The sequence below is a fragment of the Lontra canadensis genome, unplaced genomic scaffold, assembly GCF_010015895.1.
Source record: "Lontra canadensis isolate GAN:19392208 unplaced genomic scaffold, GSC_riverotter_1.0 scaffold55, whole genome shotgun sequence".
Classification (NCBI taxonomy): domain Eukaryota; kingdom Metazoa; phylum Chordata; class Mammalia; order Carnivora; family Mustelidae; genus Lontra; species Lontra canadensis.
The window spans coordinates 5,973,328-6,001,145 of NW_022631049.1; the positions used below are offsets into that span (position 1 = coordinate 5,973,328).

Consider the following 27,818-nt stretch of genomic DNA (forward strand, 5'->3'; position numbering starts at 1 on the left):
AATATGTAATTGAGATAAAGAAAGGTATTTAATGAATACAAATTTGTTTTATAAGTATGAGTTTAGAACAATTATTTTTAAGTAAATAAATGAAGAGTTTCGTTCATAGAAAGAAAAATGAAAAAAGGGGCTTATGGATGACAGTTACACTCTCTTATGAGCCTTGGTATGAGATTCATTTCCATAGTGGGGAGGGTTTGGCACCATATTAACAAAATTCTGATTCATACACATACCTGGCTACAAATAGTGAGATTCAACCGCTCCCTTGTGATCTCAGGTTACTCTTCAAGCAAACAGAGACAGCAAGAGAAGCTTCATTCCACAGGTTGAACCCAGACTCAATAATCTATTAATACAAATTAACTCATTATCACTGTTCTCCACGACGGTTAATTTCCCATAAAGTACACTTGACCATGTATGTGGTTTTTTTTAAATTATAATATCTGAATCCAAATCAAACCTTTGAGAGACCCAAATGATCCTGCCCAGAATGTCCCAGTGTTTAGTAGACTCTAATTGTAAGCCTATCTTTAAAAACGCCTACCAGCCTGTGCTGAGTTGGTGTCAGTGGTCAAAACACTGGTCGCCAGGGCAGATGTCACATGCAAATCCTGTTGCCCAAACTAGGATTCGAGCAAGGTGTGCCATCTGCATATTTGCTGGCCTTTGGTTTCCTTCATTTCCTCCCAATGGTCTTGTTCCTCTTCTCCGCTACTGTTTTGGCCCAGAGCAATCCAACCGATCATCTCTTTACGCTTCATAGTACGCCTGTTATAAATGGAAATCATCAGTGTGACATCAGAGAGCTGAAAGAGGGCCACCTGGAAAACAAAGGTCTCCTTGTAGACAGGATTGGGCTGACCACGTCGAATGGACGTCTTACAGCGGGACATCTCTTGACCAACAGAATTGAGGAGGAAGAGCTTTCCATATGTATCTATTGAAAAAAACAACAGAAATGAGAAAACATCAGAGCTTTCTGTGTTGCTAGTTTCGTCATAGTATTTACATGGGCTTCAGATTTTTTCCTTTTTAACATTCTGGGCAGCATCCTTAGGCCTGGTATTTGCTTTAGGACTAACATATTTTCCAGGAAGTATTAAGGAAAGGGATTATTACCGTCGATGGTTAATGTTTCATGCAGCCCACTACAGGCACCTTGCTGACGCTCACTAGAAGGTCTACCCGCACAGAGGAGTATACACGCGTAAACATGCGTGCGACGGTGTGTTTAGCCAAGTGTGGTTCTTCAGCCACATTTTATTTATGTAAAAAGCAATAAAAACCTTTTGTTCTATGTGTATTTTCCTTTTCACAATCAAAATACTGTTTTATGCCTAGATTAAAGAGTATTTCCTCTTCTTACTCTCTACATATTCTTTGGACCATCTTTTTTTTTTTAAGATTTTATTTATTTATTTGACAGAGAGAGAGATCACAAGCAGGCAGAGAGGCAGGCAGAGAGAGAGGAGGAAGCAGGCTCCCCACTGAGCAGAGAGCCCAATGCGGAGCTCAATCCCAGGACCCTGAGATCATTACCTGAGCTGAAGGCAGCAGCTTAATCCACTGAGCCACCCAAGCGCCCCTTCTTTGGACCATCTTATCCACTAAATGACAAGTACCAAACCTTTATCTCTGGCCTGGACTTCTCCTCCAAGCTCAAGATACAGCTCAACACCATAATTTTTCCCATGGACATCCTGCACTCGTCTCACTCATCATGTCTCCAACTCTTAAGACTTGCTTCTCCAGTATCCCCCATCTCTTCAAATAGTAGCGTCCTCCACTCAGTTTACCTAAATCAGGAGTGAGGACGACATTTCTGACAAGACTGGCTCCTCACCCCTAGTCTGGCCAATCAATCACCAAGTTCTGTTGATTTTATGTCCTAAATAGCTCCCAACTCTGCTCACGTCTTTCCATCTCTGAAGGTACTGAACTCAGTGCACAGGCAAGCTCCAGTCACCAGCCTCTCTCACCTGACTTAGGACAGGTCTCCTCTCCCATCACCAGGCTGCCCAATCCCACAGTCAGAGGGAACTCTGAAAATGCAAATCTGCTTATGTCACTCTCACTAAGAGACAAAGCCTAAATGTTCAATGCTGTCCACTAATCTCAGGGCAAGACCAAAATTTCTTGGTATGGGTGACGTACTCTGATCCTTCTACCTCCCAGTTTCACTGTACCACTGTCGCCCTTATAAGCTGCATTTCCCCTACATTGACCTCCCTCTGACCCACACTTCTCTTTCCCTTTCATTTCTACACAGACTGTACATGCTCTGATACCACAAGTGATATCCACCTTCCCATGATTTCTATTCGTTAGTTAGGTCTGGATTTGGGTTTATCCAGGAATTTTTGCTGACCACTTGCTCCTGTCCTGACCAGCTCTGGTTCAGAAAACCCTTCTGTGGGCACCATCAAAATCTAGCTTCAGGTTATCCCAGGACTTAGCACCCGGCATTATCATCACCTGCTTGCTCATCAACAAGGCTATCAGTTTGAAAGAGGAATTGCCTTGTTTACAGCTATACCCCTGGTTCCTGGCCTAGTGTCTAACACATGGTAGACATTCAGTACATATTAAACATTTTGTAACAAATGTACATGACTCTCCAGCAGGCCTGACCTTCTTTTTTCTTTAGGTTTTGGGTTTTCAAACTTCTAAAATGAAGATTAAACCCCTTGGTTTTATCACCCTTGCACTGGAATGCTATAAAATGGGACTAGCCTCACATGTTTAGCAATTTATAGAAAGGAAAAAATGATCCAAATTTTACTAACATAGTCTACTATTTCTGCTAAAATTCCCAAATAGACAATTACAAAGAAAATTATCCCAAAGAAAATTGTATTTTTATTAAAATCACATAATTCATCAATTTCTTAATCCTCTCTTAATGACAATTTTTAGCACTAACTTATATGTGTCCTATCCTTTAAAAAAGAAAATCCAAGTGTTAGGGTGTTCCCCAGATTCTATCATTCTGTACATTTTTGTTCAATGCTGGCTGAAAGCTGATTAGTGTTTACTGCTCACTTTCCCACCTAACAACCAGTCAAACTTTTAAAAGTGTAAATCCAGATCTCTGTAATTTACTGTTCTCTACAAGAGCATTGTAAGATGGGAAACAAATTACAACCTGCAGTTTTCTTTCTATGTTGATCTTTTTCTATTCCGGTTTGATGTGTTATTTTATTCACTTATCTGCTGAGAAACACAAGGTGTGAAATTACACTTTAGGTGTGAAAACACTTCTCTGTCTCAGAAAACAGGCCTCTCCACTCTTCAAACTGCTCTGCTGAGAAAGCTGTCAGAAAACCAGCAATGGGTGGGGGGGGGCATGGAATTTGTGTTTCCACAGCTGTACAGCTCCATGATTCCTATGGAAGTCCAATCCAGTCACTGAACTGCTCTGATAATTCTTCCCTCGGTTATGGCAGTGGACATTGAGTTAATCTTGCAAACAGAGACCTGCTGATTTCCCAAAGTGCAATTTCCATCTTTATCTTGTTACAGGTCACTTTCTAATTACAAGAAAGGTCATTTACGACCAAACCTCCATCACTGAAGCTGAATGATACGTGTATGACAAAAGGGGAAAATAATTATTTGATAAACAATGCAGTCTGAGGGCATGTAACCAAAAGAAGGGAAATGTTGTTGATTGTTCCAGCTCAAAGGGAACTTTTCCTCAGCAGTGAAAATGTGTTTACTTTTCAGTGTCCAGAGTCAAGGCTGTGCCCAGGGACGTGGACCTGTGAGGAACAGTACAGAGTTTGCTTGGGGTCTTTTGGGGTTCAATGACTTATTCCAATGAACATCAGGCAGAATGGATGAAGAAAGGGTCAAGTAAATATACAACTTCACTGAATTCTGTTTTAAATCTTTGGAATTGATAATACTTGCTACAAAACAATACCAAGCAATATTCTATCTTCTGATGATGGTTCAGAATGTCCCTCAGTAGCTCTAGTAACTCAAAACCATCATCAAGATGTTGAATGGGTCATAATTCCTAGATAGTCCTTGATGACACTCTTCTGACTCAGCTGTGTCAGCTGCTTTACCAGTCACTGTCTCCTTCTCCATAAAGGAAGATGGCATGTGTACCAGAAAAAAAATTATAATAGCACACAATCCTCAATTTATCATGGCATAGAACTATGTCATCTGAAACTCAGCAGTCATTTTTCCAAGGAAACAGCACAATGTCATAGTGGTTACTTATGGAGGTCATACAAAATACAGCCCATTGCAGCATGATGTTCTACCAATAGTATTACAGACTCTGCTTGGGGCGGGATTGGGGTGTCATGATTTTCTGGGCAAGGGAAAGGAATTCAGTCATTTAACCTCCCTTCCCTTTTAATTTATTAAAAATTACAAGATATTTAGTGTGGTGCATAAACAATGAATTCTGGAACACTGAGAAGAAATTTTTATTTTTATTTTTTTTAAGATTTTATTTATTTATTTGACAGACAGAGATCACAAGTAGGCAGAGAGGCAGGCAGAGAGAGAGAGAGGAAGGGAAGCAGGCTCCCTGCTGAGCAGAGAGCCCGACATGGGGCTCGATCCCAGGACCCTGGGATCATGACCCGAGCCGAAGGCAGAGGCTTAACCCACTGAGCCACCCAGGTGTCCCAGAGAAGAAATTTTTAAAAATTACAAGATATTTTAAACATAAAGAGAATAGAGACCATTATTACTCCTATCCTAATACGCACCACACAGACTTGTGATATTTAGCATTTATCATATTTAGTACTGACCTTTTGTTTTTTATTTGATTTTTTAGAAAATAAAATATTATAATTGAAGTATCAATGTATTCTTCCTTGATCCTATTTGATTTCGTCTCTCACTAAAGGTAATGACTGGCCTGAATTTGGAGTTCCTCATATTCATTATAAAAGTAGACATAAAGATATCCAAAGTATACTTAACAGAATTTTGCACACTTAAAAGTGTTTAGCATTTTGGGGCACCTGTGTGGCTCAGTGGTTAAAGCCTCTGCCTTCAGCTCGGGTTGTGATCTCAGGGTCCTGGGATCGAGTCCCGTATCGGGCTCTCTGCTCGGCGGGTAGCCTGCCTCCTCCTCCTGTCTCTCTCTGCCTGCCTCTCTGCCTACTTGTGATCTGTCTGTCAAATAAAAAAAAAAATAAAATTAAATTAAAAAAAAAATCTTTAAAAAAAAAATCTTAAAAAAAAAAAAAGTGTTTAGCATTTTACTGTAGGTATTCCTGAAACTTGGCTTTGTTCATTGAGCATTAAATTTTTTATATCACCTATTTGATAGATACACCTGTGATTCATTTATTTTAACTGCTATATAGTGTTCTAAACCACAATTCACTTGTCCATTCTTTAAATTAATGGATATTTATTTATAATAACCAAGAATGGAAAAGATATTACTGAACACTTCCCTATATTTTATACTAAAATATACTTTATACTAAAATATACCAAAATGTGAGAATTTCTCCAGCATATATCCAGGAGTGAATTGCTGGCTATTTATAAATTCTACATATAATATCTTTATTATATTTATTGCTAGTATCTTCTGTTCTTATCCTTTTATTTTATAGTGACTTTTATAGTATAACTGCCTTAAATTCTTGTGGAGTCTGATTTATAAATGTTTTCCTTTTCAGTTTGTGCATTAAAACAATAATTTTATTTAAAGATTTTATTTATTTATTTGAGAGAGAGTGACCACGTGCACATGAGCAGGGGAGAGGCAGAAGGAGAGGGAGAAGCTGAAGACCTGCTGAGCAGAGAGTTGGACATAGGGCTCTGGGGTTACATCCCAGGAATCTGACCTGAGCTGAAGGCAGCTGCTTAAATGAGTGAGCCAACCAGGCACCACTCATTAAAAGAAATTCTTTAAGAAATCCTACCCAAACTCAATAGTCTCATATATTTTCTTTTGTAAGTCATAAGAATTTATTTTTCATATTTGATCTTTAATCTACCTGAAATTGATCTTTATGTGTAGTATGAGGTAGGGATCTATTTTTTTCCCCCATAGGGGAAACATTATTCATTAAATGGCCCATTATCTCCCAACGGATTTGGGAGATACCAACTTTCCAGGCTTGAGTGTCTTTCCCTCACCTGATAATAGTAATTACTGTCATTTTATAATATGCCTTTGTATCTTCTATGGAGAATCTTACTATTGTCTTTTTTAAAACTTTTCATTATTTTAAGTTCTTGTTTGGCTTAACTGACTGTTGCATATGAACTTAGGATCAACCTGTCAAGTTCAATTATTTTTTTTTTTAAGCAAAATATATAAAACAAAAACAAAAACAAAACCCTTTGGGGATTTTAATTGGGATTTTACTGAATACATAGATTAATTTGGAGAAAGTTGTTGTCTTCACAATATTGAACATTCTCACCACTGAACACAGTTTACCTATTTAGTTTTCTTTTATGTCTTTCAAAAAGTTTCGTATTTTTTTCCCATAATTTTCTTTTCTTACTCATCTTTTGTTAATGTTATCCTCTGGTACATTAGGTATTTTCTTACTGTTGTACACTAGTAATGTTTTAAACTCCACTTTCTTTCCCTTTTTGGGGGGGCGGGGTTCAAAGGGAGAGAGAGAATTAAGCAGGCTCCATGCCCACCAGAGAGCCTACCCAGAGGCTGAATTTCAGGACCCTGAGATCATGACTTGAGCTGAAAGTAAGAACTGGGCACTTAACCAACTGAGCCATCCAGGCACCCCTTAAAATTCTACTTCTTAACTGTTCCTGATGTGTTAGAGAATAATTGGTTTTGTATGAGAAATGTATTAGTTCAAGTGTGTAGACTTTCTAATGTAAACAATCATATTTCTTACAAATAATGGCAGTTTCATGTCTCCTTTCATGCTTTAAATTTTTATTTCTTTTTCTTATCCTACTGAATTGTCTTGAGCCTCCAGTCTAATATTGAGGAAGGAAGGGAAAACCAAACGGGAAGAAATCAGAAAGGAAGGCAAACCATGAGAGACTGTGGACTCAGGAAACAAACTGAGGGTTACAGAAGGGAGAGGGATAGGGGGATGGTGTAGCCGGGTGATGGGGATTGAGGAGGTCATGTGTAGTGATGAGCACTGGGTGTCATACATAACTAATGAATCTTTGAACACTACATCAAAAATTAATGATGTACTATACAGTGGATAACTGAACATTAAAAAAACAAAACAAAACAAAAAAAAGTGATGCCAGAGGGAATCCTTATTTTGTTCCTGACTTTAATAAAGGGATTTCAGGATTAAGAATGACAGTGCAGATTTTCTTTAAATGCTCACTATCAAGATTAAACAAGTTCCCTTCTGTACATCAGATTAATTGTTGATATCGAACACCATTTTCACATTCCTAAGCAATTTCCTATATCAAAAGAGCATAAAACTTAAAACTACATTTCCCTAAATCTCCTGCCAGTAAGATCCCACTAATGAAAGCAACTTGTCTGAGACTGGAAGGTAGAAGAAAAGGCGAGCTGCATCTCCCCAGATCCAGTGGCTGTCATGTGTCTAGGCATTAGCAGATAGCAAAGTAGGGGTTTTGCCCATGGTGTTCAAACACCCCCCCCTTTTTAAAAAAAGTTAACCTCTTCTTATTTACTTATTTATTTGACAGAGAGACATAGCAAGAGAGGGAACACAAGCAGGGGGAGTGGGAGAGGGAGAAGCAGGCTTCCTGCTAAGCAGAGCAAGGAACCCGATGCGGGACTTGATCCCTGGTCCCTGGGATCATGACCTGAGCTGAAGGCAGACACTTAATGACTGAGCCACCCAGGTGCCCTATTGTGTTCAAACATCCTTATGAGGATCGCTCCCTTCCTGCACAAACAGCTCAGACCATTTTGGCAATTTTCCTGTGATGTCTGTATGTCCAGATTTCCTGAGGGAGTCCTCTCATGCTTCAACCCTATAATAAACATCAGGCTCAAAACATCTAGACTATTTCTATTTCCCTGACAAAATTTGACTGATATTGCAAGTGATAATCTGAACTGGAATGTTGCCATTAAGAAAAAAAAATAACAACATAAGAATGGGCAGTGGCATCAAAGGTTGGTGCCAGATGGTGAAGAGATCAGAGGCTGGGACAGTGGAGACTCATACTCCATATTATGAGATGGTGAAATAGCCTTCTGATTTAAGTTGGGAGGAAGGGTATATACCCAATGAGTTTGTGGCTCTAGGAAAACAGAGTGGAAAACAGAATGTTAGATGTGTATTTAGGGGCTCCTGGGTAGCTCAGTGGGTTAAAGCCTCTGCCTTCGGCTCAGGTCATGATACCAGGGACCTGGGATCGAGCCCCGCATTGGGCTCTCTGCTCAGCAGGGATCCTGTTTCCCTTCCTCTCTCCCTGCCTGCCTCTCTGCCTACTTGTGATCTCTGTCTGTCAAATAAATAAATAATATCTTTTTTAAAAAAAGAAGAAGAAGTGTATTCAGTATTACTAGTTTCAATTGGGGAGGGGACAGAGAGAGGCAAAAGGTAAGCTTGGGAAAAAACTGGCCAGTGTGCAAGGAAAACAGAAAGGAAAAAAAAGGAATACTGAAATTCAGACCTTTCTGTGGTTGGAAACGCTAACTGCTTCCAGACCTCCAAACAGTGAGAAATGGACTTTAAAAGAATTTAAACAACAGAAGCCCAACAAACCTCAGGTGAATAAGGGGATAGTGAATCAGGTCAAATGTCACACCAAGGATGTAGGTTTCATACCAGATTTGAGTTGCCTGGGTCTCGTGATTGAGTTCTAAATAACAGAATCTGAGAAATGAAAATAATCACCTTCAATCATGACTATATTCAAGTACTCCCACCCTAGCAATAAATCTCCTATGCCCTCTTCCCCTTCCATGACAACCAAGCAGGTCACATTTTGAATATGATCATATTGTCTCATTAAATGGAAAGAGTCTGTATGCTTTCATCCCAGCAGAGAGGAGTCATTTGACTCACCATAGACAGTGCTGCAAGGAAGAAATAAACCTTTGCTGTTTCCAGCTGCCCACAATTGCTGGGCTTATTTGTTACTGCATTTTAGCCTAATCTATACTAAAGCACCTTCTATTATCCATCTGCTGAGTTCTCTTGATCAATAATGGAAAGACAGTGCATTCTCTCAATGGTTTCTTTTGCACCTGTTGAGATAACCAAAATGGTTTCTCATAAGTCAGTTAATACGGTGAGCTACAGGAGCTGACTTTCCTAATGTTAAATCCTTACATGCCCGGCCTAACCTCAATTCGTTGGTAATTTTTTTTTTTTTTTTTATAAATTATGAGGCTAGGTGGACCAACATAAACTACAGTGTGGGTGGGAGGATATGGGGAGGGGAGACAGGGAGAGATTGGGAGCAAGAGAATAATCTAACATTATATATACCTTTCGAACAGCAGTTTTAGTCCTTTTACATTTATTATGATCACTGATATATTTATTTTTTTTTTTATTGCTTTGGTTTGTGCTTTCTATCCTGCATTCTCTGTGCCTTTAAATATCCTTTCCTGGTTTCTATTGATCCACTGAATTTACTTCATTCTACTTTATTCCCTCTACTGGTTTGAAAGTTAGATGAAAATGTTTACATGTGCCTTGATTTAATGTCTAAAATTAATCTATATCTCTACTCTCCTCTTAAGTAACATAAATTCTTTGATTTCCATCTCCCCTTATCCTTCTTGTTATTTCCCTTTGTTGTTATACTCCTAATACATCAGTCATTTTTCCTACTGCTGCTGTCCTGTTTCTTACAGTCTATACATGCTATATTTACTTACCTGTTTACCCAACTTTTTGTTCATTAGTCCTTCCTGAACTTCACTATTTCCTTCTAAATTCAGTTTCTTTCTTCCTGAAATATATCAACTAGTCGTTCTTTCAGTGACAAACCCTTTCCAACTTTGTGGAAAACATCTGTATTTTTCCTTCACTCAAACAGACCACTAAAAGTTGAGAGTATTTTCCTCTCGAGACTTCAGTAATACTGTCCCCTTGTCCTGGGGCTTCTGTCATTTTTGTTGAGAAGGCTGTCCTCAGTCTTACTGCCATTCTTCTACAGGTAACTTGGTTTAACAACAACAATAACAAAAACAATCACTAACCAACCAAACAGCTTGATTGAGATATGATTCACGTACCACGGTAATCGTATTTCCTCCCTGTTGCTTTTCTGTCTAGATTTTCTGACCAACTTTAATACTGTTGTGGGAATCAAGTGAGTTAATGGAAGTATAGGATTATCACCTATGCGCTCAGTAAACTAGTGCCACATATAAATCTTTATTTGGATTGGCATAATTCTGAGCACACAGTGGATACTAATAAACACTATATTTAGAAGAAAGCTGGATCTGGATTTTGAAAGGTGGTAGCCCCAGATCTGCTCATTTTCATTTAGTCTTTTCTTCCCCTGCACTCCATTTTGTACAGCTCACCCCCTGCATCCCACCCGTTCTTCACACTCGACATGAGGCAGCTTGGTAAGGTTTTTTTTTGTTCTGTTTTGTTTTGTTTTCCTTTGCTCTAGTGTCTGCTATTGTGAGTGCCTAACAAGGTTAATATGCTGCTGCTCTAAGTATTATCATTTGGGATGTGATTATCACATGTGGCTAATCATGCACATGCTGAGAGGCTGGGAACTTGTTGTTTTTAACTAGAGGGGACATCTTAATGATAGTTTTTGACAAGAACCATTATACGTGTGTGTATATACACACACATATACACAATACAGTAACGCACTGTAGAAGGAGACATAGTGAAAATAAAGATGGAGAAAGAGAATCTCCCAGTGGAATAGCTAATATATTTTTTAACTTAGCACTTGTACCGGTAACATTAGTTTGTTAACCTCACTTAATAGGGAAGGAAATGAAATTCAGAGAGGTTAAATCAAATGTCGAGGCCATTGCAGTAACTGGGTGGCAGGCAGAACAGAGCTGCTAAACTGTTAGTGAATTGCTTTCCCATGAAGCCAAATTCAAGGGATAATCAAATGTTTCTAATTCTCCATGGAAACTTTTTCAAAAGCATTTGTAAATGCATATTGGGATTTCATATGTCTACTAGATGCTATAAACTGGTTTTTCACCTGGACCATCCACCCTGTATAGATGTGGAGAATATACCTTGCCATCAGGCTGTAGACTAGCCTATACCACCTTAAAAGCAATGGTGAAAATATTTTTGAACTCTGACCACACATAGTAAATGAGGTATTATCTTGAAAATGTCTGGCATGATTCTTGGCACACTGATATGTGCCTGGGGCTAAGATTAGTTCATGTTGTTACTTCATTTACAGGTTGTTTCTGAATAGGTTCAATGGGCCAGTTTCAGTAATTTTCAAATAACCTATTTTCTCATCCCTAGGCCACCTATTATTTGGAAAAAAAAAAATCCATAACAACCTATAACATGGGCATTTTCCAAAAAGAAAGAAGAAAAAGATGTAGACAGATGTAAATCTAGATAAAAATCTATCTGTACCTACATCTATTCATCCATCCACCCATCCATCCATCCACTGGATGAACAGAGAAAAGTTTAAAGTTGGAAATCAGAAAGTGCCTAGTTACATACTTTCTCTTGGGATGGGTGTGGTTTACAGAGGTGCTACAGAAGATGCAGTCAGGTTCAGTGGCTTGGTACTCTACCCCGTCCAAGGTTGAGTCAGGGGAATAAGTTTGGACCTTGAGATAAACAAAAACATAACCAAAAACAATGTAATTCTAATCACAGAAGCTGAGGTTCATGTTTTATGTTTACTCACCCGATACAGTGGAACTATTCTAGGCCAGACTAGCTTTTTTTAAATTAACATATAATGTATTATTTGTTTCAGTAGACCAGACTAGCTTTTTTGCCCAATATTGTATAAGTAGAATTTTCAAATATACTGAAAAATCGAAGTAATTGCACAATGGATACCCAAATACTCACTGCCTAGATTCTTCATTTGTTATATTTTGCTTTGTTTGTACTATGGGCTGAATGTGTGTATTCTCCCAAAATTTGTATGTTGAAGCCACAATCCTCAGTGTGATGGTATTTGGATGTGTGACCATTGGGAGGTTATTAGGTCATGAGGGTGGATCCCTCATGAGTGAGATTAGTGCCCTTATAAGAAGAAACAAGAGAGAGATTATTTCTCTCTGTGTCATGTGAGGATACAGCAAGAAGGTATCTGTCTGCAAAGCAGGAAGAGGGTTCTCACCAGGAACCAAATCAGCTGGACTTTTGTCTTGAGCTTCCCAGCCTCCAGAACTGTGAGAAATAAATTTCCATGAGGCCACTTAGTCTACGGTGTTTTGTTGCAGTAGCCCAAGTTCAGACCATTTTCTTTCTCACATACTTGCATATCTATCTACCCATCAATCCATCCATCATTACCCTTCACCCCTAAACATTTCTGCATGCATTTAATTAAGCAGAGTTCAATATTTTATGGTTCTTTCCCATTTTAAGGTAAAATTTACACACAGTGAAATGCACAAATTCTAGTACCATTCAATACATTTTAACAGATACAATCATCCATTTAACTCAAACTCGCATCAAAATATAGAACATGTCCATCACCTCAGAATACTCTTTCATGTCCATGCTTAGTTCATCTTGACGCTGAGGCCAACTCTGAGGCAACCACTCTTCTGCTTATTTTCATGATAGATGAATTTCACCTATTTGAGAACTTCCTATAAATGGAGTCATGTAATAGATACTCAGTACGTTTTTGAGATCCCATGTTAATTTCCTTTTTAGTTGTTGAATGGTACTCCACTGTATAAATATATCGGTGTTTACTCATTCATGTGGACATGAGGGGTCTTTGCAGTTTTTGTCATTATGATTAGATGTGCTCTGAACATTCTTGTGCAGGTCTTTTATTCTTCTTTTTAACATATGGGTAAATGCCTAAAAATAGAACTGTTGGGTTTTCAGCACATGTTTACTTGTATAAGAAACTGCCAGGCCTTTTCCCAAGTGGTTTTTCCATTCTCACCTAGAATGTACTCTCCACATCCTCAACAACACTTGGTGGAATCAGCCTTACTTGTAGCCAGTCTGGCACATGTCATGGGCTCCTACCTAAGAATGCTCTCATCAGCTTCTGACCATTAGAGCAAAACCCGCATCTCACTGAGCCTTCTCCCCCAAGTATTTACCTCAGAAGTTTGAGAAAAGGGGCTTACATTTCAGTGGTTTATCTCTTCTAAGGCCCTAATAGAGCAGAGGAATTTTATCTGCTATCTGCTCACTTTTCCTCTATCTTGCTTAGAAAGGAAAGTTTAAAATGTCCTAACAGTCATCCGCCTGGATCAAGTTGGCAAGTTCAAAGTTCTACTTTGTTTCACGATATATTTTGAGGCAAAAGAATCTCACTTCTAAATCTCAGCCTTTCTCACAGTTTCTAGCAATATTTAGAAACTTTGATATTCTAGAGAAGAAAAGTTCCCAATATTCAGGCTCAAGATATTCTCCTTCCGGCTTCCCTAAGAACCATTCTTCAATTATCATGGCTACTCTGTAAAGCAGGATTTGTGTCCTCTCTTACAGAAGAGCGAACTGTCCCTGAGCCCAGAGTCTTATGCATAGGGTTTTAGGACCCTCACACGAGTATTCCCACACACGCCTCTCCCCTTGCAGGCAGCTCCTCTTGGCAGACTCTGACCCACAATGCAGGGCTCTGGCGACATCCCCTGCCCTCCATCCACCTCATGGGGACAGTGCGTTTGGCAGTCTCCCTTAGCTACACATTACCAGGCCCATTCATCCCCCAGCCTGCATCCTCTCTCCTCCCCCCTTTCTTCCAACTCTGCTCAGTTATCTCATAAAACTCTTGCTCTGTCTCTTATTTTCTTCCATATGGGAACTAAAAATGTATCCTAAGTTTGCCTGATGACTGCCAAAGCAGTGCTAGTGGCATAATAAAGTTGGACATAATGAAGAACCAAGGCCATCAACATCTAAAGCCCTTGCAAGTACCAAGAGATCCCTTTTGCAATCTCCACAAAGGAACCTTCTACTTTCTCAACCTCTCCTAATTAAACTGGCTTTTCCTCAAGTACCGGAATTCTACATAAACAAAACACTTTTGTCTTCACTACTGAGTTTCTGTTTTAATGAACAGCATCACAGCAACATTGTTTCCTATTACTTTGGTTGCAAAGATACAGCATGTCAGTTAGGTTTTAAATTAAATTGCAACAGTATGTCTACAAAAAATCATGTAGCAAATGCCAAACTGACTTAAACTTCTGGAATAAAATCAATTTCTAAATTAGGACTTGCCTTTTTTTTTTTTCCCTATTCAGTTTTAAATATTTGTTACAAGAATTTCCTCTTTGGCATGTTTTCTCCTGTATAGAAATATATAATGATACAATAGTACCATCCGCAACATCACAGCTTTCTATGTAGTATTTCTACCTAGAAAGTATATATGATTATAATTCCATTTTACAGATGAGGAAACTGAGATTCAGGAAAGTTTAATAACTGCCAGCTAGTAAGTGTCAGAGCCTGAATTCACACCTTAGTTTGTCAGCCTCCAGCTGATGCTTTCTTAGCCACCATAACACCACCCAGCACACAGATTAGAGCTTCCCAACTTGGACTGGAATAGGTCATGACTGTGTGATTCACCTCCCCATCACTCTCTGCAGCTCCACCATGTTCTTCCCAAATAGTTATCCAAATCTCACCAACTTTCAGGAGGATAGGGGAAAACTGGAAAAAGCTCTAAAGGAAAAGCAGTAAATCCAGGTCTTTAATAAATCCAGAGCTATTTTAAAAAACAAAGCTGTATCTAGCAAAGAGATGAGCCATGTGATAATCAGCACCTATGATGCATGTTAAATAGCTCTCACATGGCCATGAGCATCAACACAGAATACAGCTTATGTACCTGCCCTCTTGTTATCCAGAGTGCTGGGTATTCCTCACTACCTTGCTCTAATGGTGTTTATACAGATCAACAATGAGATACCACTGAACAGAGACTTTGTGGGCTGCAGCACAGATAAAGACTAAGAAGAGTGAGAGCCTAGATTGGCTATAGAAGCTGCCTTTTTTTTTTTCTCCCTGAAGCTGATGCTTTTCTACTAGCTTGGCTGCTGACATGTGAGGCTAGAGCCCATTGACTCCTTGAGCCTACCATGTTGTTAGCAACTTCATCCTTATTTCAGTAAGACTGATGCCTGGGGTGGACAGGCTCACTTGCCCTCCATGCTACCCTTTCTAGTTTACCTTCTGGACTTGAAAGGCTGGAAATCAAACAACATTTTTCAGACTCTCTTGCAGTTAGAATTCCAGATAAGAACTAGGTGCCTTTGGTTGTATGTACTTGCAAGAGACCCAGAAGGCAGAAGGGGGGCAGGAACCATCTTCCTATCCCCTCTTAAGCCTTTTTTTTTTTTCCCCTGACAATCACTACAGCCAAGTTAATTTTTGCAACATTAGTCCAATGCCCAGTATCTAACTTCTTGGGTCCTGATAGGCAATTGTGGCTGTTTCCAGCAGCAGCATTTTTATTCTGGCTTTCTGGACCCGGGACTGCCGCTACAGGAGGGCCTCGAGGCCCTCCTTCCAGTGGTGATCTCTAAAGTGCTACCTCTCCTGCTAAGTCAGGCTCATATTGCCCTAGATCCTTTTCCAGCACCTCCTCTGTCAGAACCATAACCACTAACATTTCTCATATGCTCACTGTGTGTTAGCCATTAGGCTAAATGCTTTATAGAAATCATTTTATTTAACCCCGCCCCCCACAGACAAACCAATAAGGAAAGTATTATGCTCCTCCCTTTGTTCCAGGTGAATCTACTGAGATTCCTAATAGAGAGCTGAATTGTACTGGATCAGAGCAAAGCTAATGGGTAAGTGGGTAGAGCTGGACTTTGGCCCCGGATGTGCCTCACTCCAAACCCTACGCTCTGACTCTTTAAAGGTATTTGCAGGCCTGGAACCTCTTAGCAGATTTTAATTGCCCACACACAACGTGCTGCTGAGGAGACAGCCCTCTTTTCCCTTTAACCATATGCACATAGAGGGCAGCCTATTTTGCATGGAGCCATATCCAGATAGTGGAGAAGCCATCAAGCTAATGAGATAAAAGGGCATTTAAGATACTCCGAGGTATCGCTTTGTAAAAACATGGCTAAGTCATACCGAGATCATGTCTTGAAGAAAGTTCAAGAATGAAGACTAAAGCCAACACAGCCTTCAGCTTGCCTCTGGAAGGCCCAGAGCTGGGGCTACAGACACGCACTTACCAGGCGCTCTATTAACAGCGAGGTTTCGGAAATGGCTGCCTTTGATCATTTCCACGGATAATCGCCCCGTTGTGGCGTTGTAGGCCAGCCCCACCAGCAGCTCCGGGGCCCCTCCATGAGAAAGCGACTGCGTGGAGGAAGCAGTATCACTGTGAGAAAGTGCAGATGGGCTGAGCGGAGACTCTCCACTCTGGAGGGGGAGAACAACAAAGAATCCATTGGTCCACGCTGTACTGCTCTCGTACAGAAAGCCGGTATTATGTGTGCTGAAATTGTGGCCCGGTCCCAACCGTTGCCAAAGATTACTAACGGCGCACTTGGTGTGAATGATAATGGGCCTGGGGAGTGCGGTCACGGGTGAGATGCCCTGCATTATTCGCTGACACACTTGCCTCGAGAGCTGTCTCCATTCAACATTTCCTCTCTAAAGACAAAATGGACAAAGATATTATTACTCGTGTAAATCAAACCCTCTCATACAGGAAGAGCTCATAATACATTTAATATAGACCCAAGTTCCCTCCTGTGTCATTTGTGCTTGAGTGTTTCTACGGAACCCATCCACTCTAGGCACGAGTTTTGTTTCTGTTCTCTGCAGCTTCTTGATGAATGCAGCAACACAGGAGGCCCTCTGTCTTTGCTAGAAGAGAAGCAGCCGTGACCACCTACCACCACACAGAATATCTGGGCCCTAGTTCTGCTTCCTAGGGTTGTCAGGAATAGGCCAGATGCTACATTCCCCCCCCCCCTCGCCCCGAGGAAATGAATTATATTGAAAATGAACAATTTTACGAGTGTTTGGTAAAAAAATAAAATAATAAAATAAAATAAATCCATGCATGGACTGTGGATCTCAGAGACCTTGCAGGCACCAGGTGAGCCTAGGAGAGAGTCAGCGCTTTCTGTCCTATTTATTCCTATTTATTCCCACACACTGAGGAGACAGCCCTCTTTTCCCTTATTCCCACACACTGGCTTCTCCAAAGTGCCCACCTTTCTACACCAGACACATTGGGAGGAGGAGAGCAAAGTAAGTCAGGAGGTTGACTCTCACTCAAGAAGCACAGTGGGCATTGGCCCTGTGGGCATAAGACAGCCAGACTCCCCAAACCACCACCTCCTCCACCAGAAATAAGTGCATCAGACTTAGCTCAAACGGTTGCCTCAATGTCTGAAATCACTTCCTAAAGCTTGTTATCAAAAACCCCACAAAGGGACATCTGGGTGGCTTAGTTGGTGAAGCACCTGCCTCCAGCTCAGGTCATAATCCCAGGGTCCTAGGATCAAGCCCCGTGTCAGTCTCCCTCCCTCCCTGTCTTCTCCTCCTGCCTGCCACTCCCCTCTGCTTATGCTCTCTCTTTTTCCCTCTAAAAAATAAATAAAATCTTAAAAAAAAAAAACCCACAAAAAAACACACTAAAAGTATTAAATATTCTTCACATCTGTAGGAGAAAATCCTGCTTACCCAGCCAGGGTAGAGCCCTGGGCCTTCAAGAATATGTAAAGTATAGGGAGAGCTGATATGGATAGGTGCCATATAGGCCCTGCGGTTTAGGTGATGACCGCCCAGTAGTGACATATTTGCTTGGTTTGGGGTAAGGATCAGCCTTTCCCTCTGTTTCTGCAGAAGCATCTACCAAGGCACCTATCACTACAGAGCCTGCCTCCCACATTACATTTTGAATCCCTATAAATTACTCTGTTCAGTGCAAAGCCCAATGCCTGGCATATAATCATGATCAACAGATAACTGATGAAGAATTTTTACCTTCGAAGTTCTTTCACACTGGTTCATTTCCTGCCCCAACTCCATGCCTCCAGGACAGGGCCTGGCATGCAGAAATGGGAGTGTGATCCTACCTACTCCCATACCTTAATAATGCAGTGTTCCTTTTGACCTCCTCTGGCTTCTATTTTCCATGATTTCAGGTGTACTTTACTCAGAGCTTAAGAAAATAGAGGGATTGAAGCAGAAATGAGACATGACCTGGCTTGTGTTTTTGTTTTGAGCTTTTTAAAGATTTTATTTATTTACTTTGAAGAGAGGTAGAGAACACAAGTGGAAGAGGGGCAGAGGGGGAGAGAGAATCCTATGCAGACTCTTCATCAAGCTCAGAGCTGACATGGGGCTCTATCCCAGGACCCTGAGATCATGACCTGATCCAAAATCAGGAGTCAGACACTTAATGGACTGAGTCACCCCGGTACCCCTAAAAGGTTCATATGGGTCTCTGTGTTGGGAGTAGTTTATAAGGGGCAAAGGCAAAAGCAGGAAGACCAGGAGGAGGCCATTTCAGTAATCCAGCAGAGTTGGGTTCTGGTTCGACTTTGAAGATAGAGCCAATAGGATTTTAGGTTGACCCTAAACAACTAAAAGGATGAAATTGCCTTTAGCCAAGTTGGGAATGCTGCAGGTAGAATAGATTTAGGGAGGCAAGTCTGGAGATATTAATTTTGAGATATCTATTTAAAATTTAAGTGGTGGGGTCTCCCATAACTACATTCCATAACTACTTCCTGGCTCCTTTCCTTGCCTGAGACAGGACAAGCTCCTTCCTACTTCTCGATGCCTACATGTGCCATTCTCTCCTCCTGGAATCCTTGCTTATCCACATACCACAGTCTTGATCCCTTGATTCATGGATTTCTGTGTTTTATTACCACTTTAGAGACACGTGCTCTGACCCTTCTAAACCAACAGCAGCCTCTATTCCTCTCTCTCCCCTTGCAAACCCTGGTTTGCTCTCACAGCCCTTTCTCCACCAGGCTGTTAGCTCTTGAGGGCAGAGGTGTATCACCCTTTTTGTTCTTTCCTACATGCCCTCTGCCTGCACAGTACATGACATAGCAGGCACTGAGTAAATGTGTTTGAATGGATGACTGATTGGCCCAGTAGTCCAAGATAGCCACCTGATCTTTTCACATGGTTTTTAAAAAAGGAGGCCCTCCTACTTAATGACATTTAACCCCCAGCAATAGTGAGTTGTCCATCTTGGAGACATAGAAGCTGTGCTGTCCTTCCTCAAAACCCCAGCAGGGATGCAGAGGATAAGGCACATGGAAGGAGCCCAATCATATAAATGGAAGGTCTGAGGAGTGGCTGGAGATCAGGGCTGCAGCTGTAGCCTACTCAGACACACACGTTAAGGAGCTCCCCTTGGAAGTCCCATCTCTGATGTTCATCATAATGCATAGTAAGCATGGGGCACGAGGGAGGGAGTCAGACCACAGGTCAGTTAATCAGCAGCCTAAACCTTCCCCCTACCCTTGCTGTCATTTCCAGAAATGGACTGGGAATACATCCATCGGCTTATAGGGAAGATGGGCATGAAGGAAAAAACCACTGTACCATGAAGTGCAAATCATGGCTTATAAAGATGAGGAGAGCCAAATGGAAAATTAAATTAAGGTGTTTGAATTCACACGCTGAATGTACTAAATCAAGGGCTGACAATTCCAGATCCTTGAACATACCCGCATCATTAGCAGCACCATTTAACATACTCACACTGATATTACTTCTTGGCTCCAGAACGAGAGTCACTTTCATTTCCCCTTCTGGGTGCAGGTGGCTGAGATGGAATAGCTTCTCTCCCATCATTCTCTCACGGGTCATCTTGCGGGCAGCATATAGACGGAAGCGGATAGCGCAGGCAGCCACATCTCTGGGCTCCAGCTTGGTGAAGGTGACCTTCTCCTTGAAGACAGGGTTGGGGCCTCTCTGTATGCTTGTCCTGCCCCTCTGCTTCTTACTGGGCAGCAGCACTACGTGAACTTGCCAGGAGTTGACACCACTTCGGTCCTTGTCTGGGAGACCCTGTGCTCTCACAATGGTCACTGTGAACTTCTGGCTGGAAGCTCTATATTCAAAGATGACATCCAGGTCACCACATTTTGAGATGGGCTCCAAGACCCCCGTTGGCACCTGAAAATTGGCCCCATCCTGTTCCTGTTGCAGATAGAGGAAGAAATTAGGAATGGAAATGGTAATGCCCAAATACCCTTTGGTGAGATGGTACCCCTCTATGCTCCTTCAGAACCCTCTAATTTTTGACCACTACCACATATCCCTATATATCAGAAGGGTCTGTTTACTGGTCTCTGTCTCCCTTGGACTACAAATTTTTTAGGGGCACAGCTTCTGGCATATGGTGAGCCTTCATGAATGTTTCTGGAATGAAGAAAGAAAGCTTTTATAATTTACAAAGTGTTTTCATATACACTGACTCTCCAAAAGTACAACTGACCACTATCATTGAAACTGAGATACTAAGTCTAAAATTAGTCAACAATGCAACTGCCAAGAAATAACTTTTTCTGCAGTCCCCAGGAGAAATGGTTAAGTCTGGGCCTGTGCTCTAAGGGCCAGGACTTCATGCAGATAAGAATCCTAATGCAGCTCACAGACAGGTGATCCTTCAGTAGATTTTCAAGCTACATGGGAGAAAATGTTTAGGGTAGAACTTCTTGAACATTTATGTGGACTTGAGTCACTCAGAGTTTCTGATTCTGTAGGACTGGGGTGAGGCCTGAGACTCTTCATTTCTCAGGTCATGAGGGTGTCACAGCTGGCCTCAAACCACACTTTGAGTACCAAGGTTTTAGGAGGACACTTGTAGCAGTCACTTAGCAAAGAGCAACACTGGATGCGGAAACAACCCATGGGCTGGAATCATAACTCTACCATACACTATCTTCTTGGTTCTGGCCAAATAGGCCACTCTCTCTGTGCTCTAGCTGCAAACTGAGCATTAAGACGCCTACTTGATGGAGTGCAGTGGTGAGGTTTTATGAGATATGGAAAAAGACCTGGCGCAGACCAGACTCCATCAATACCTATTCCCATCCATGGACTGATGCTACCTGTTTTCAAACATGGGCCCCTCATTATAAAATAGCACCCTTAGACAACAATTCACCCATAGCCACTCAGATCTGATGACCTCACTGAAAAAGCTGAGATGACCTGCATTACAAGAGTGGAGTACTCTCCAACAAACTATAAAGAATGTCAACATAATTCGATTTTTTTCTATGAAAATATGATACTTCCTCATAACAAAAACTATGACCTGATTCTTATTGTAAATCGGAATCCATTCTCATTTATGTAACTGAACACCAGACTTTGCTGATTTAAAGACTACTTTATTGTTTTTAAAGGAGGTTGCCTGCTTTAAAAAAAAAAAAAAGATTTAATTAATTTATGTATTTGTCAGAGAGAAAGAGAGAACACACAAGCAGGCAGAGTGGCAGGCGGAGTCAGCAAGAGAAGCAGGCTCCCCGCCGAGCAACGAGCCCAATGTGGGACTCAATCCCAGGACCCTGGGATCATGACTCGAGCCGAAGGCAACGGCTTAACCAACAGAGCCACCCAGGCGTCCCTAAAGACTAACTTTAAAATATATAATAAAGTGCCTCAAAAATCCGCATTCATCAACAAGACTTTCCCTGCAGAGCTGAGGTGAAAGTGCACGGTTCTCTGGAGTGAGACATCCTCAGGGACCCAACGTCTACCACTTCCTCCCCCATGGCATTGAACGAATTATCTAATCCTTTCCTCTCTCGGTTTTCTTCAACAGTAAAACAGGGATGAAAACTACTTACAGGGTTGTTATGAAAATGAAAGGACTTGACACATGGGAGACATGGAATAAATGCCTTCTCTTTTTAAAATTCACATTAGTCTACCGAGAAAATTTAGGCTTCTTGCAAAATAGGGGAAGCTCCTTATATTCTTTCCTCAGCATGCATTCATGAGAGAGTGTTTCTATTCAGAGGTACTTAGTTTCAAGTGATAAAAGTGGTTGCTATAGAGACTTCTGAATACAACTGACTAGTGTAGATATAATATTAGAAGCAAGTCTCCAAGGAGTTAGGCTAGCACAGAAATCAAGTCACAGTCTTCTGTTAAAACTCCCCTCTATTTTAGCCTCCTCTTGATCATCTCTATATTGCTTGCTGGATCAAAAGTAATGATGGCCAACATCCACGAAGCCCTCTCTTGTGCCAGATACCATACTAAACTCTTTATAGACTGCAAAAGCCCACTGTTACTTTAGACCTTCTTGGCCTCACCTTTTATTACGTCTCCCTCTACAGGCACACCCTGTCGGGCTCTAAGTAGCTTTGGCCTGATAAAAGCCCATGGAGGTCTCAACTGCTTGCTCTCAACTCTCACCACAGGCCTCTCTGTTGATGTTAAGGCTTGGAAAGTTACAGAATCCTGGCTGGCATTCATGTATATAAATTCCAGCGTGTGTGTAAGGTTACTGCCTCAAGCAGTAAACTTGTCTCCCCTTGGACAGGTGTCCCGAGATCAGTTAATACAGCTTCTTGTGGCATGGTCCCACAAGATCAAGCCATGAGTCACACTTTGTGGTGGCTGACTTGATTACACATTCCCATGTGGCTCTCCCTTCTTCCCTGTCTCACTCTCCCCTTATCCCTCACTCTTCTTCCCAGGGATTGAATATCCTGACACAGTAGGCTCTGCTTTTTGGGAAATCCAGCTAAGAATTATTATCTTCGAAAATATTCTCATTAACCTAATGAGGTAGGAATTTTAAATATCTTCATTTATGGGGGAGGAAACTTAAGATTTAGAAACTCACTCCCACCAGGACAATGCAGGATTTACCAGCATTAATGCTCAAAATTCCAAACCTTATGCTGAACCACGATGTCTCCCTTCTTCTCCCCGAGGCTCTTCCCATAGCTATTTATATTTGTAGTAAACATGCGGGGTGAGGCGGGAGTAAGATGGAAGACGGAAATACATACTACTTTGAATTTCACATCCTTTTAAGTCCCTGCTCTTAATGATAGTTAACAGTTTCCTGTTTTGTCAGCAACTTCAAGGCAAGGTAAAAATATTAAGTTCAGTGAGTCTCTCTCCACTCATCCGTCAGGCTATCTATTCAGACAAAGGCTCACTCCATCTGCAGGTCTAAGGGAAGTCCTTTGGAGGTCTCTGAAACGACTCTCCTCAGAACCCTGCAGAAGACAGAGCTGTAGGCCATCGCCAGGTTCTGGACAGGGCTGATCCAAACTGTAGCACCGGGGGGCTGGGCTCTGTGGCCCCTTCCTGGGTTGATCTGAAACACAGATTTGGGAAGGCTGGTATTTTCACAGCAATTAATTATTCTAACACACGTTACCTATCACCAGGCTCTCCTTATGCGGGTACTGTTAATACCACTAATCCATCTGACCTTCCTGCAAGGTAAAAAAATCTTTTCATTTTTATCCCCATTTGGCAGATTTTAATTAACTTCTCAAGGCCGACCGGTTAATCAGTAGAAAGCAGAGATGAAATGTGGGACGCCTGCCTCCTGCGTGATGAAAATCACCAGCCGTCCTCCCAATGTCTGCCATGCCAAGCCTTGGGTCTGCAGGAAAAAGTCGATGGCCTTTACCGGCAGAGAAGAGCAGTGTTCAAAAATCCATCAGCCTAACCAGTAGGCACACTGCCTGGCTGGTTTCCTTTTGAGAGGAAATAAATGATTCTTTTAGTTTCAATATCCCGATTGTTCTTTAAGATGAGAACACTTGTGCCACACAGTCAAAACCCTAGTAGGTTTAAAGATTTTTCTATCAGGTTGAAAGCCTTTGTGTTTCAGTGAGATAGTGTTGATGTCATCTGTATGGCTCCACGTAAACAGACCTGTGGTATGTTCCCGATGCCAGATGCACAGGGGAAGACAGGGTTCTTAATACAGCCAAGAGGCAAATCAATCAATTCTTAAAAGGCAAGCTAAGCCTGCAAGGCAGGCAGTTACAGGAAGTGCCTCCAAGCTGCATCTGAGGTTCTACCGTAGGAGCACCAAATTACAGTTTTTGTCTCAAAATAGATAGGAGGTTGAATGGAGCACACAGAGATGTCTGGGTATTTTTGGAGTCTGGGAACATTTAGTGCTCTCAACACGAAGTCTTCTATGAAAGCTCCGTGAGTCAGGCAGATGGGAGGTTACCTGAAGAAAGCAATCCCAAGCCTAAGGGAACGGTTATCAAGGGGACAGAGTATCAAGAGGCAGGTAACAGCTTTTGTTTTGTTTTTGTGGTGAGAGAGCCAAAAAGAATATTTTTAAAGTTAAATGTTGTTGTGTGGGATTTGATAGGACTTCTTAGCAGTAAACCAACTGGGAAGCAGAATTTAAAAAAAAAAAAAAACCCAACAACTTATAAGGTTAATAGCTTTGGGTGTCTCTATATGCAGGGCTGCTCTTGATAAGCCACAAACCACGTATCCGAGTTACTGTTTCTTGTCCTCAGTGGTAACACCAACACATGGCACGCACACACCCGCCCACATGTGTACACCTCCTTCTGCTCTCTCTACGCATCCCAATGCATTAGCAGCAGTAAGGTTTTGGAACATGATTTTCTGTGATTATTTTTTCTTCTCCTTGAGGAGCATTTGGAATATATGACAGCCTAGGTCCTAATAAGAGATTCTACCTATTTTCCCAGGCAGCCTGAGGCTAACAAAATCCTTTCACTTTTCTCCATTCACTTTTCTCTTTCCTATTGCCCCACAAATTATATTAATATTTTATATTCATTTATTGTATATTTCATCAAAATTAATTTCCAAGTAGGCATTAGACATTATTATTTGAAATCTCCTAATGTTACAGAGTCACAATAAAGAGATCTAGCTAATAAAGAATAACGAAAAATGCCTGTTAGGTAACATAGTGTTTGCAAATCTTTATCACAGTGCCTGGCACATTGTAATTGCTCAATAAATGATAGTGTCTCTAAGAATCACCTCCAATCATACCTCTGTGCTATTAGACATATTCTGGAATAAGTTTCAAATAAGAAATAAATTTAGAAAGAACATCTTTTTTTTTTTTTTTAGATTTTATATAGTTATTTGACAGAGAGACACAGTGAGAGAGGGAACACAAGCAGAGAGAGTGGGAGACAGAGAAACAGGCTCCTGTCAGAACAGGGAGCCCAGTGAGGGTCTGATCCCAGGACCCTGGGGCCATGACTGGGGCTGAAGGCAGATGCCTAATGACTGAGCCACCCAGATGCCCTGGGGCATCTTTTATCAGAGATTTACTCCAGAAACCAATGTCAATGGCCAGAGGGTTATCACAAACTAATGCCATCTCCTAGATCTTGAAATCAATTCAAATCCAACAAATTTACGGCAAGATCTTCATCATAATATCATTGTTTCACTGGGAGGGCCATTGTATTTTAATTTTCAAATAATTCTTTTATTCAAGTAACTGTAACTCAAGATTTGGGGCAAATAAAAATAGACTCCACTTAATTGAAACCATGAAGGAAGTAAACCAATCTTCCCTGAAGAACTAAAAACTCTTTTATATAAACAAGAAGTATAATTGTTGCTGGGTCCATTCCACCACCACTCTTTTTCCCCCCATTTTGATAGAAATGTATTTGTGATTCTTTTATTGTATACCCCCTTTTATTGGTACACATGGGGGCTGTGATGTGGTCATCCGAAAAAAAAAATTTATTTTGAATAAAGGCTCTTTAGGCCTTTGTTTTTCAAGGTGATGTATCCTTTTCAGAGAATTTTTTTTTTCTTGAGGCATGGGGAGCAAGAGGAAAGCAAGAACTCACCAGAGAGCACACAATGCTCAAGCGAAGGAAAACAAAACAAGTAACTTGCCTCTGGGCTCCACATGGAGGAGCTGTCTGTAGCACAGGAGTCTTCAAACCCCCGGTTATTAAAGGCTGTCTCCAATTCCAAGCTGCCTTCTGTAGACTGGCGACTGAGGCTGTGAGGCACTTTGGTCTCTTGGGGAGATGCACCATGGTGCCCGGTGTTCCCCACCTCACATGGGGACTGGGAATGGGCAGAAACGGGATCATCTTCACCGTAGGACAGATTCTCAGAATAATTCCGCTGGCTGGGTCCATCCAAATCTAAATTTGCAATAAGGAAACTAATTCAAATGTACTATTACTTTCTACCTTTTTACCTGGAGAATTTGAGTAGTAGCAACAACATAAATCAAGACCTCAAAAGCAAAACCCATCAAATAACACCTGCAGAAACATAATTGCATCCACGTGGTGGATAAACTAGGTCTATATAACCAAAAAGACCATTAGTTCATTACATGTGGTATAAGAAGGTTTAATGCTTTCTAGTGATATGAGTATGAAGGATATATCCTAATGTTAAAAGGATAAAATAAACACATTAGCACTTTGTTGGAACTAATTGGCCACAAGACCTTGGGGATAGATCTAGAAAGCAAGAACAACAATCTACGGAGATCATATTGTGTCCTGACTCGACTATTTTTCTTTCTTTCTTCCACTTTCACCATCTTATCCTCTCCTTGAAAGGCTTCAGTGGTTCTTTCAAGTAAAAAGTTCTCTACTTGATCCATGGAAGGAACACTGGACTTGGATTCAGATGATCTGGATTTAAATCCTAGCTCTGCATTAAGAATTTAAGCAGAGAGAGTCAATTATCATATGGTTTCACTTATTTGTGGAGCATAACAAATAGCATGGAAGACATGGGGAGTTAGGAGAAGGGAGTTGGGGGAAATTGGAAGGGGAGGTGAACAATGAGAGACTATGGACTCTGAAAAACAATCTGAAGGGTTTGAAGAGGTGGGGGGGTGGGAGGTTGGGGGAACCAGGTGGTGGGTATTAGAGAGGGCACGGATTGCATGGAGCACTGGGTGTGGTACAAAAACAATGAATACTGTTATGCTGAAAATAAATTTTAAAAAACGATTAAAAAAAAAACAAAAAAAAGGAAAAAAAAAGAATTTACACAATATTTGAACTGTCCAAACCTTTGTTTCCTTATTGATAAAATGAGGATAAAAGCCATTAGAGAATGGTTGTAAACACATGACACAAGAGCCTCCTAGCAGTCACTAGGTTTTCCATAAATATTGGCCTTGCTTGTTTGTCTGGCCCAAACTGGCCTCATCCAGCCCAGTAAACCCCATTTTCTACTGCCTCCACGTTACTATCACCTGCGGTCTCATGGGGTCATGAAAACACTAGCTGTGTATTTCTGTCCACTGTGGTCCTCAAACCCCAACTCCTGCCCTCTCCTTCTTGTCCAGCCAAAGCCCAACGTCTCCTGAATCTACCCTCACTTCTTGGACTCAGTATTTTTCTCTGACTTTAGTGTTATTCTACCTTCCCTATCAGCCCTCCCTTACCTATGCATCTCCTTCCTCTCCTTTCAAGTCTAAGTTACCCTCAGACAGTAAAGGAAAATGGGCAGGGTCTTCCCAAGCAATAGCTTTCCCCCTGACTTTCCTCCCACATCCAGAGAGTAGCCGAGGACGTGTTCTCTCTTTCATCTCCAGGATAAGAGAAATTAGAGATACAGACAGGACGAATGAGTGGGATGACAAAGTATAGATCATGAATTCAGCTCTTATTTATACTGTATGGTAGCAAGTGTTTCTACTGTTGGTCTTAAAGCCTCAGCCAAAACATAAGCTCCTTGGCCACATATCTATGCTTCCTAGTCTTTATCCACCAA

At 41.2% G+C, this 27,818-nt stretch overlaps 1 protein-coding gene across 3 annotated transcripts in view; it reads right to left on the reverse strand.

The window, feature by feature from the left end:
* Positions 1-429: 429 nt before the first annotated feature.
* The window catches only part of SYT16 (synaptotagmin 16), a 260,532-nt gene continuing 233,143 nt past the window's right edge, over positions 430-27,818 (reverse strand). For 2 of the 3 annotated variants that reach the window (XM_032875244.1, XM_032875243.1), the window contains 4 exons: positions 25,965-26,221; positions 19,818-20,258; positions 16,310-16,499; positions 430-943 (listed from right to left, as the gene is read on the reverse strand). In XM_032875244.1, coding sequence (XP_032731135.1) covers positions 630-943; positions 16,310-16,499; positions 19,818-20,258; positions 25,965-26,221 — 1,202 coding nt within the window. In that variant the 3' untranslated portion in view covers positions 430-629. The remainder of the gene's footprint in view (positions 944-16,309; positions 16,500-19,817; positions 20,259-25,964; positions 26,222-27,818) is intronic. The other variant, XM_032875245.1, reaches the window with a different exon arrangement.